The 12,078-nt window shown below is 46.0% G+C and overlaps 1 protein-coding gene across 5 annotated transcripts in view; it reads right to left on the reverse strand.

Annotated features, from left to right (window-relative positions):
- Positions 1 to 12,078, reverse strand: part of kif26ab (kinesin family member 26Ab) — a 287,692-nt gene that overhangs the window by 177,739 nt on the left and 97,875 nt on the right. For 4 of the 5 annotated variants that reach the window (XM_072489866.1, XM_072489859.1, XM_072489874.1 and 1 more), the window contains exon 3: positions 4,395 to 4,907. In XM_072489866.1, the coding sequence (XP_072345967.1) occupies positions 4,395 to 4,907 (513 nt within the window). Of the gene's footprint in view, positions 1 to 4,394; positions 4,908 to 8,085; positions 8,217 to 12,078 lie in introns of those variants that run through there. The other variant, XM_072489888.1, reaches the window with a different exon arrangement.

The following is a 12,078-nucleotide window of genomic DNA, read 5'->3' on the forward strand; positions in this document are numbered from 1 at the left end:
GAAACCCACGCAGACACGGGGAGAACGTGCAGACTCTGCACAGACAGTGACCCAGCTGGGAATCAAACCTGGGACCCTGGCGCTGTGAAGCCGCAGTGCTAGCCACTTGTGCTACCGTGCGGACCCATTAGTAGGTGGATTGGCCACATTAAATTGCCCTTTAATTAGAAAAAAATGATTTGGGTACTCAGAATTTATTTTAAAAAAAGATTCATTGACCCCTTTGAAATTGCGATTTCCAATGCACACCCAAACACATGCTCATACCCACAAGCAACTGAAAATCCAGCCATTGGCTTATGGAGGTCTTTGATTAGCTCAAAGATTACCCAGATCGAACATGATGTAAAAGGGTCTGTGCTATTATTCAGATTATCTGAAGGAGCAGTAATAAATAGAAATGTGTGACAATAGCTTGCATGTAGATAACACTTTTAATGTGATGAAATGTCCCAAGGTGCTTCACAATAAAGTAATCAGCCAAAAGTTGATTCAGGCACACAGACGGGGGCATTGGGACAGGTGGTGAATGGCTTGGCCAAAGAGGGTGTTATATGGGAGGTTAAAGGAGGCGAGAGAGGGCCGAGAGGCAAGCGAGTTTGATAGGAGAAATTTACGAGATTAGAGCCCACCCTGCAGAAGGCACAGGAGCCAATGGTGGGTGAAGCAAGTGGGGAAGGAGAAAGGTGGCCCGAGGTGGAGGGAGGCGGGGTTATTGGAGGATTTTAAAATTGAGGCCGGTTCTGCCCTTCCCACTCCGCCTACCGTTCATAAATTCTTCTTCAAGTGGTGCCAACACTTGCTGCAGCCAGAATGCATGTTACCTAATGTGGTGGTATGTATTAGGGGTAATACGGTACACCACGTGGCGACTGGCTATTGGTGGAGGGATGCCAGGTCCTGATAGGATCTGCCACCTACTGGACTCCACCCAGAAATGCCGGTATAAGAACCCAGTTTTTCCCTCATTTTCCTCAGCAGCTGCATTCTGTAACCACGCTGCTGGGGATAAAGTTCTGCTTAATAAAGCCTTCAAGCGACATTACCTCAACCTGCCTCGCGTCATATTGACAGTGCTACACCTTTAAAAGGCTACGTGCTAGCTGGTGCCAGCACTAATATGATATATGGGACGCATTGCTCTGCAATATTCAAGAAAACCTTCATCAAAATTTACATGCAAGAAAAAAAATTGAAGGATTTAAAAAATTACACATGCAGCTTCCCCTTGATAGCAGATGGTAGGAGCTGTGGGAATCCAAAATGTCTTTATTGCATTAATGATATAACACAGCCTACTAATGACACTACAATTGCAAAAGTGCCCTGCACATGCTATCTGGCTTATCCATTTGCCAATATTATCTAGTGATCTGGTATACTTCCTGTTGCTCACAGACTAAGATGTTCCATCATCTCGTGTAGGTATTTTCTGCTGTGTCATGGGTACACTGCATTTTACAAACTGAGTTGCACTCCTGGATGAATCAAACGCAAGCACCTAACATGCAGAGGGGAGGAGGAATCAGTCTTGATAACAAACACAGCGATCGCTAAGCTGCACCCGTTTGGGGCAGCACGGTAGCATTGTGGATAGCACAATTGCTTCACAGCTCCAGGGTCCCAGGTTCGATTCCGGCTTGGGTCACTGTCTGTGCGGAGCCTGCACGTTCTCCCCGTGTCTGCGTGGGTTTCCTCCGGGTGCTCCGGTTTCCTCCCACAGTCCAAAGATGTGCAGGTTAGGTGGATTGGCCATGATAAATTGCCCTTAGTGTCCAAAATTGTCCTTAGTGTTGGGTGGGGTTACTGGGTTATGGGGATAGGGTGGAGGTGTTGACCTTGGGTAGGGTGCTCTTTCGAAGAGCCGGTGCAGACTCGATGGGTCGAATGGCCTCCGTCTGCACTGTAAATTCTATGATAATCTATGATGATGTGATGCAGGGAGCACGCAATCACTGTGCAATTGAAGTGACCGTCAATGTGCCATCCAGCGCTAAACATGCTGCAGAGTGGCTGCACACCTCACCAAGAGATCCAAGTTTATACAAAGCTGGCACCATTTTTAGCCAGCACAAAGCCTTTTAAAGATGAGTACATCCTGGCTCCAGCAGCTGCTGCAATTGGTGGAAGAAAAGTTTATGAACAGAAAGTGGGGTGGAAATGGTACAATAGGCAAGAGCGCATGTTCTAAAGTTCCCCAGTACAGCCATGGAGCCTTACTGAGTTACCTAAATGGTGCCTATGATTTCTCAATTCCATCAAACCCCTAAATTATCTGAAGGTAATATTGAAAACAAGCTTCTCTTTAGGACCTGTGTCTGAGAGTATAACAACGAAGACTGTCTCCTTTTCAATTACCACCGTGCAGACTTAACTGATTGCCATCAGATTGTCAGGTGCACTTTATAATCATCAGTACCTCTGGACTAGGATAATATAATGACCAGAGTTCATACTTTTATTACCTGCATGTAACCCCTGCTGGAAAGCTCATTGCCAGGAATCTCCAATCCTGCGGCCAAGTTCTGACGCCGATGTGAAAAGTGCCGCGAGCCATTCCGCCGTCAACAGGCCTCAACTGGCAGCTCTCCACCCCTTGCTAAGGGGCTAGTATGGTACCGGAGTGGTCTCTGCAGCTCTGGCGCCCAAAAGCCGGTGCGCCATGGCTGGCACGAGTTTGCGCTTGCGCGTGGGTTTCCGTCTCAGCACCGCCCCCGGCAGAGCCCTACAGGGGCCTGGCGCGGAGGAACATAGGCCCCCACGGAACTAGCCCGCCCGCTGATCAGTCAGCCCCGATCGCGGGCCAGGCCACCATGGAGGCCACCATGGAGGCCCCCCCCCCCCCCAACTAGGACGCCCCCCCGCAGACAGAACTCTGAGGTCCCGCTAGGTGGGACCATATGTAACCCACGCCGGCGGCACTCAGCCGAACATGGCGGGTACTCGGCCCGTCGAGGCCCGGAGAATCGCCGGGAGGGGGGGGGGGGCGCTTTCAATGGCCCTCGAACGGCGCGGCGGTGATCCCGAGGGCGCCCGAAAATCGGCGCCGGAGAATTGTCAAGCCGGCCCGGTGCGGGGTCGGAGAATCCCGGCCCATGTTTGTGGTAGTGAAGTTCAACAATTTTGTCTTTACAGTTAGATAACCTGCTGAGAATCGTTGCCCATTTCCTGCATGAATAGATGCCAAAAGAGCTGAAAAATCATACCCCAGAATTAATTCCCATCTTCAGGAAAGCAGGTAGAAAGGGAGAGAATTGAGTGGAGGCTGTCTCTAATTGCGATAAAACAAATTTCAGTGCTGGCTTTGTGGCTGGTTCTTCAACACATTTTTCTTTCTATTGCATAAGGGATGAGTTATCATTTATCTGTCAAAATCGAAGTCAGCCACAACCAACATTTTTAAGTAAGGAAAGCATGCTAAGGAGCTTCACAGGAGTGTAATCAGCTAGAAAGTTACACTGAGCCAAAGAAAAAGATATTAGAAAGGATGACCAAAAAGGTTGGTTTAGTGGTGGGTCTTAAAAGGAGGAAAGAGGTGGAGAGGTGAAAGGTTCATGTAGATAATTTCAGAGCGAGGGACTCAAATGGTTAAGGGTATGGCCACTAATTGTGGAACGAAGGAAGTAGCAGATGAGCAAAAGCCCAGAGGTGGAGGAAGACAGAGCTCTCAGAGAGCGGCAGGGGTTTATGGAGATAGGGAGGGACAAAAGCCATCAGGAGATTTAAACATATGGATGAGAATTTTAAATTTGAGGTATTGCTAGACCAGGAGCTAATGTAGGTCAAAGAGCACAGGGGTGATGAGTGAATAGGCTGGCAATCGACATTAAGAGTTTTGCACGAGGTCAAGTTTGTGAAAAGTGCAAGATGGGTGGTTGGCCAGGAGAGCATTAAAATAGTCAGATCTGAAGGTAAAAAAAGCATGGATGAGAAAAGTATGGATGAGAGCTTCAACAGCAGATGGACTGAAGCAGGTGCGGAGACATGGAAACATGTGATGAGATGGAGGTGCAATTCGTCTTTGTGATGGACAAGTTATGGGGATGGAAGCTCAGTTCAGTCAAGGTTGCAAACAGTTTGGTTCAATCCAGTGGCCAGAGAGAAGGAGAACTTAATGGTCGGGAGCCAAAGACAGCAACGTTAGTCATCCCAACATTAAATTGGGGAAAACAGTGGCTCCGTCAGACCTGGATGTCAAAGAAGCAAACGAAGGTGGTTGTGGAATGCACTCTGCCTTTCTGATTTTGTAACCTGTCCACTCCAGCAAATTCAAAAGTAGCAAGTAAGTGTTTTTCGTTTTTCTCCATTGTTGAGAAAATATTAACTGCTGAGATGGACAAGTTTTAGGTTTTGAGTTTTAGATCTTCTTTACAATAGAACAACAAAATACTCACCAAATAGGTGTGCGGAAGAAAGTTGTTGACTCGAGAGATACTCCACATGCCCTCAAGGTACTGCTGTGCCTGAATGGTGACCGAGTTCAGAGCATTGCTAAGACCACTGGGACCAACAGTCACTTGAAGACTGGACTTCGAAAGGCTACCTGCACCCTGAGGCCAGCCAAGACCCTTCCTTCTCTCTGTCCCAGAGATTGCATTTCCTGATTTTCCAGGCTGTCTGCTTGTTTGCCCTGTGACTAAGGGCCAGTCTCTTTGTGATGAAAGGGTGACCATATTTTGGGAAGCAATTCTTGATGAAATGCCGCTCACTGCAATGGAACTGTGTGGTGGCTCGGATATCTCCTGACTAGATTGATCGAGTGAATGGACCATTTGAATGGCTTCCTTTCGCAGCTGATTTAGGTGCGTTGCGCAAATCTCGCATCGGCTCTCGCCCTCACTTCGGCCTCGTTTCGAAGAATCAGGCACTTGAAGCTTGTCAAATATAAAAGCTGAAAATCCTGGATCCTGAAAAGAGGAGAAAAATCATGAGCCAACTTGGACTAATTGCAAAACGCTCTTTATTAGCTCAGCAGTCACCCCCCTACTGGTACTAAGTCTCTTCAAAACAGTTTGCAAAATAAAATTGATTCATAAATTGTAAACGGGTCCAGATGTAAACAAAAAAGACTGAAAACAATGATCAAAAACAAACTGGGAGGTTCGTGCTGCACCTGATAAGTACCCAATTCATTTTTTCCAATTAAGGGGCAATTTAGCATGGCCAATCCACCTAACCTGCACATCTTTGCGTTGTGGGGGCGAAACCCACGCAAACACGGGGAGAATGGGCAAACTCCACACGGACACTGACCCAGAGCCGGGATCGAACCTGGGACCTCGGCGCCGTGAGGCAGCAGGGCTAACCCACTGCGCCACTGTGCTGCCCTATGGTCTGGTTTATTGAGCTGTATTACTGAAACATTAATATGTTGCAAAGGGGCTCTATTGTTGCAAAATCTTATCAGAGGAAAAATAAGCTTTGCAGCATCCTGAACAACTAAATGTGTACTGATAAATTGCTCTAGTATAGCCCTTGCCCTTTGCAATGAATAATCAACCAAATCTATTAACAAATAATTTGTTTTAAGAATGTACTTGGGTTTCCTGATGTGCCAGGGCAGAGTGACCAAATTTTAAATGGCTCTGACCTAGACTATTGTGGTAAAGCCTGTGAATCTGCAACCCATCAGTCACAGTTCTTTAGTTCGCAGCTACCTTCTGAAGTGTGAAAATGTTCCCACTAAGGATATGATTCACAGGCAAATGCCTCTTCCTTACAGTTCGGCAATTTATGTTTTTCTCTTTTAGCAAGACAAATCCCTTTAAACTTCTCTCATGGATGTTCACGCTTTCAGGGTCCCAAAGCCCTGCGCTGTCATTACTACTCCACGGAGCACAGATATTGCAGCTATCAGTGCAAAAAACACTCATGAGTTAGCCCCCTGTGTATTCTGGCGCATGGTTTAGAAGGAGATTAAGTCCTGCACAGTACAAAGCTACAACTGAAACTAATACTTCATATGGAAGCTGACCAAACTACGGCTCGCTTAGTGTGTCCCAGGACAATTATGGCCCACAGGGGGAATCACCGATATAGCTGAGAATATTTCATAGCATGCACACAGCATGAGGGGCTACAGTAAGGTGTAATAATCCACAACAATAGATGTCTGAGTACCATAACCATAAGCAAACCTTTCCTTCGCATAGGTCACAATGTCTCCAGACTTCAGTTCCAAATATACTGTAAAGTCCAGTAAAATGACTAATATTATGTCAGCAGTTGGAGACACATTATGCGAGAGTAACATGTACTCAGGTACAATTGCCACTACAAGGGCCTCCTCACTTGTTAATAGACCTCTAGGTTCAATTCCTGATCTCAGCAGAGTTGGCTGATCTGAATCAGAAAGGGAGCTGAGGCTCGATAATGAGCCTTGATGACCACACCCCTCCACCCCACCCCACCACCACCACCACCCCCCACCCCCAGGCTAAGGAGGAGATGATCAGGAAAGTTTCTTGGTCGCCAGTAACTTGTGCTAGAAAAGATATTTGGATATCTTTTTTGGATAAAAGTTATTGACAATGACACTGACTGATCTTCAAGATCAGTAGCAAGCTCAGATTCACTGGGCCGGATTTTCAATTGCCTGTAGGGTCAGGAATGGGTGTGGGTGTGATTTGAAAGTCACATTCCTGGAAGGCGCCACTGGATCGTGATGCCCCCCCAGGGGCAAGTTCCGATTTTCAAAACGAGGAAGGGAGCGAGGACGTCATGAAGCCCCTCGACTCCAACCAATGGCCTGTGAAGCTCTTTGAGGAACATGTTAACTGGCCAGGGAGGGTGAGGTGGCAATTTTCAATTTGTAGATTGCAGAACCTAAAAGGTCTGGTGTACGTTAGTGAAGAGCTGTCAGGCTCAATGTGGGGAGGTGTTAAGATTATTTTAACAGGGTGAAAAATCTCAACACCTGGAGGCCTTGCTTCGGATCATGCACTTTACCTCACATTTGACAGACTGGCCATTTTCGTACCATTTATGCCGCTGGCCATTTGAGGTGCTCTCTTCTGCAAGGTAGCGGCTGGTCCGCTACCTTTGTCATTCACACTCTGCAGGCAGCTCCTTCTTCCTGGCTATGTTCAGTGCCACTATTTTGGAGCCAAGCTCACCTCCTGCCCAATTAAGGCATTTATATTTAAAGATCGCTTTGCCTGAGCGATGCTAATATGGCGCGAGGTCAGGACCCAGAATTTACCTGGGCTTCAGGTTCCCAACCACAGATTGAAAATCAAGCCCCCTTTTTCAAAACCCTCTTAATGCTTCATTTCGTTAAAGGCTTTATAGAAATATAAATTGCTGTTCAAAAATGATTTAAAAGTTGCAATATAAGAGTAAAATTCCCAATACAAAATGCGAAGGATATAGCCCCATAACTCTGCAGTTTCAAACCTCCAATCCATACTCTGTTTAAAGTACAAAATCAATGCATCTACTGTATGATTAAAACTGTATCTTTAGCGCATTGTAAATCATTTGGTTTCAATTGTGACCAGAAATTCACATAATAAAGAAACTTGTAGTTATTCTGGTATCAAGTAAAGAAACCTCTGTTATGAAAGTTCAGCACAAACAATTCAGGGCCAGTTTTTCACATCTATTTAATTACAGCAGATTAATACATTGACCACATTTATCCAAGACAATTATCAAATTGTTAGCTATAAAACATGTTTTTCCACATTATCCTTGTCAGGATAAAACTTTCCGCATGTATTTAAGTTAACTTAAGTACTTTAATTTTCAATACATTTGCATAAAGCAACTTTCCTTTTCAAATCTGGGGGATTCACTTTCTAAGTTCACTTGTATGGCCAGTTGGACAAGATATCTTTGTAAATTCTCTGAATACATTTTATAAGTTGATCATCATTCCCTGAACTTTGCCATCTCTTGTGGCCTCTCTACTGCTGTGCTCTCGGTCATTGGCTTGGCCAATTTCTCATAGCCCTCACCACCAACACAATCCTCCGTTTATCCCCGCCTGGACACTTCTCATCCCAAGTCATGTATAATTGCAAACACAAAGTCACAACTTTCTATCCTTTAGCCCTCCGATCACCACAATCACTTTGCTCTTACCAGTTCCACCTATCTTAGTATCCATCAGTTCCAAATGGCTCACTCTCCGCCATAAATGCCCACTGCTCTGGGAATCACCCGAGAAAGCAAGATAACCCAGCTCCTTTTCGCCACTACAAATCACCTCCTTAAATCCTTCTCCCCGAACCAGTGTGAGGAGCTCATGAATGTCTTTGTCACTAAGGTGATGACCATCCATTCAGCTGCCACTATTGCTATCGCCCTTCCCCCTTTTGGACATCCCTCCTTACACCTCCTTCTGAGGTTTGCCATCCACTTTCTTGATGACACCCCTTTGTGCACTCTGGGTCATTTTTCCATGTTAGAGGAACTATGTAAATCCTCATTGTGCTGTCGTTACCTTATTGCTCTCTTTTGTATCAGAGTAACAAGCCCACGCGAAATGCAGTCTGGCATATTTTGATGAGAAGTTGAGAAGTGTTTTGCTCAATTCATTTCTACATTTCACAAGGCATTTCCCACTGCCTACCTGCTGTGAAGTAAACTCACTTTGCATTTTCTACTTTGAGGGATATTAGCAACTGCCTTAAAGACGGGTGTGTGTGTGAAGCAGGAAATGCAGACAGCTGTTAGTAGATTCCTGCTAACTAAAAATCACAGCAACATACTTGCTGGAGGACCTATTTACTTTGCTCTACAAGCCTATAAAATTGCATTATCTCACCGCAACTCCAGTCATGCAAAAACATCTGCATACATCTTCAATAAAATTTACACCACCCTATTTAGAAAGAGTAGAAATGAGCAGCTATTAACCATAGTGTGTCATCTTCCCTTTGGCCTTGTGATCCCATGGTTAAAGGCTCTTAGAGAATCAAGATGTGGCAAGGCAAGAAAGACTGGAAGCTACAGTAAAATCTAACTCGCGGGGAGCACCACTAAGCAACACGTTATAGTAGTAACAGACATATATGCAGTAAGAATGTATTATTTCATCCAACTTGACTAAAAACCCATGTCACCCATTCAACATTAGTACATAGGGAAATTCCAGTCCAATAATGTGGGCTGCTAACAGCAACATTGGTCTATAATTGCCGAACAGAAGCATAAACTAATAAACAGAAAATAATAAAGAAGTTTGGTGCTGTGGCTATTTGTTAACACACAAATGCTATGATTCAAGGGATCTCACAGAACATTTCTGGAAAGTAAAAAAATAGCATTGAATGAGACAAGGTTATTCAATCAATTAATTGCACTGACCATGTGCAACCATGCTATCGTGGACTTTATCATCTATTTAACCTCCCAAAAGAAGGTTCTATATAAATTCAAGCAGAAGTATTGAATATCTATCTACTGCCACATCTGCAGCATTTATTCATGATTTGATCATGCTTTCCAATCCCAGCAGCGGAACAATATTCCCTGGTCTCTACAAGGCTAGAAAAACTTGTCTTGGTTTGTCTTTGAGTTACGTTCTAGTGTTTGAGTACCTTTTGTGACAAAAGCTTCACATTGACTGTGAACTTTCAGCGAGACGCCACATAATTGAATAGAAAGCCACTCCAAAGACATTGGAAATGACTTTCTGTGTCATTTAAAACCCACATCCTTATTTAATTCAATCCTTCCGCTACCTGTATGAATTTCCCTCCTGCTCACATCAAATTTAAAAAACCACATCACAAGAGTTACATCTGACCCTTTATCTTGCCTGTTCCATCATACCAGGAGCTGCCTCTTTTCAAAATAATCAATTTCCATGCTATAAAGAGGTACACAACACAAACTATTCTCTTTAAAATCTGCACTACTGTGATCATTATTTATAAGATCAGAGGCATTTGGAGTTCAGACAGTACGTTGTACATTTTCTGTCACTGAGAAGGGGATTCAGTCATGTTATACAATGCCACAGATGCAGGAAAATCACCATCCCCTCAACAATTTGTACCGGATGTGGAACTTTAACATTCATAACCAGGCAAAAGGAGCTACATTTTCCTCTGGGTGCAGGAAAACCTGACCAGCAAACCTGTTGTACGATCGCAGCCCGCAAACTGTAACCTACGTGTGATTCCACAGACCATTTGTCTTTTCACACCGGGTCGAGTTTACAGTGCAGTTTCTGAAATATCTTTGAGTGTGAGTGTGGAGGCGGCTGGCTTGAATGGCCCCTAGATTCTCCAACAGAGTATCCTACCTCTCAAGAGTATTTAAAGACCCCCCGATACTTCATGTCCCTAAACCCTCCCCGCACGCCAGCCATGTTCCTTTGTATTGCCCACGCCACCCCATGCTACCTCAATGTTCCCACGTAGCCATGCCCATTCAGATCACCCATGCATTCTCCATAGCCACTCACCCAGTATGCATTATGTTCAGATTCAGGGGACCAGTTTAGCTGAGTTAGCTGGATAGCTGGTTTGTGATGCAGAGCGAGGCCAACGGCACGGTGTCAATTCTCGTACCGGCTGAAGTTACTCAGCCCTCTCAACCTTGCCCCTCACCTGAGGTGTGGTGATCCTCAGGTTAAATCACGAAGTCTGCCCCTCAAAGGGGAAAGCAGCCTAAGGTCATCTGGGACTGTGGTGACTTTATTTTACTTTACTATGTTCAGTCCTCAGATTCCATGCAACATGAATGGAAAATATTTTACATTCCTTGGGGAAAAAATAAACTTCTCACCATCAAATAAAACCTTCCATATTATTGATCTGAGGGGAATACATTTTGCCGTGTGGAAAAACCTTGCAATACTTGTCAAACCATTTGAATAAATAGAAACTCTGTTGTGTTATTCACCCTGGGGTAACACGGACTGAAACAGGATGCAGATGAACGGTAAAGCATACACCAAACATAGGCGTTGGTTCAATACGATTTATTGAACTTCTGTAACAATGCACACAGCTGGCTGTGGGTTGACACTCTACTACTCTAAGTGTACTAACTCTAACTTACTAGACCAGGCTAGCTCTGATCCACGTGTAGAAGGTGCTGACTGATATATACACCCTGACTGTCACTACAGTTGTCACCAGTGGAAAGAGACGGAGTGCTGATGCCTCGTGTGTTTTATAGTTGGAAGCCCCCCTCTGGTGTTCTGTCTGGTGATTGGTTGTGTTCTTTCCTGTATGTTGATTGGCTAACCTGGGTGTCTGTCACTACCTGTTTTTACCTCATGTGCATGTGCATGGGTGCATATTATGACAAACTCTTCCTTTGTCTTGCTACCTTACTACGCACAGGAACAGAATGAATGATGAATTAGCAATCAAAAAGGGTGGAGGTATACTGTAATGCTGTAATGTTACTTTAAGGACAAGGTTAAATGCTATTGAATCTATGTTTCTACATCATAGTTTCAACCTTGAGATCATGGGCGGGATTCTCTCAGCCCGTGGCCGGGCCGGAGAATCCCCGCGACAGGCACGAATCGCGCCACGCCGCCCCGACGCCGGCACGCGATTCTCCGCAGAGTGGAGAATCGGTGCCATTGGCACCGGCATGGTTGGCGCGGCGCCGGTCGGGGGCCGATGCACACAGCCGGCCTACCGATTCTCGGCCCGGGATGGGCCGAGCAGCCGTCGTAAAAACGGCAAGTCCCACCGCCACCGTCCACACCTGCTCTCAGACGGCGGGACCTCGCCGTGGAAGGGGCGGCCTGTGGGGCGGGGGGGGAAGGGGGTTCCGACCCGGGGGGGGGGGCCTCCGTTGTGGCCTTGCCTGCGATCGTGGCCCACCGATCGGCAGGCCGGCCTATCTGGAAGCGGGCCTCATTTCTTACGCGCGGCCCCTGTAGTCCTGCGCCATGTTGCGTCAGGGCCGGCGCGTTGAAGGAAGCCACTGCACATGCGCGGATCCCACAGCCGGGATCAGCAGCTGGAGCAGAGTGAACCACTCCAGTGCCGTGCTGGCCCCTTTTGTGGGCCAGAATTAGTCGTCGGGTCGGCACGTTCACGCCGTCGTAAAAGGCGACGGCGTTTACGACGCAGCAGGTTAGAGAATCCCGCCTCATATTCT

Source organism: Scyliorhinus torazame, chromosome 2 (assembly GCF_047496885.1).
Source record: "Scyliorhinus torazame isolate Kashiwa2021f chromosome 2, sScyTor2.1, whole genome shotgun sequence".
Taxonomy (NCBI): domain Eukaryota; kingdom Metazoa; phylum Chordata; class Chondrichthyes; order Carcharhiniformes; family Scyliorhinidae; genus Scyliorhinus; species Scyliorhinus torazame.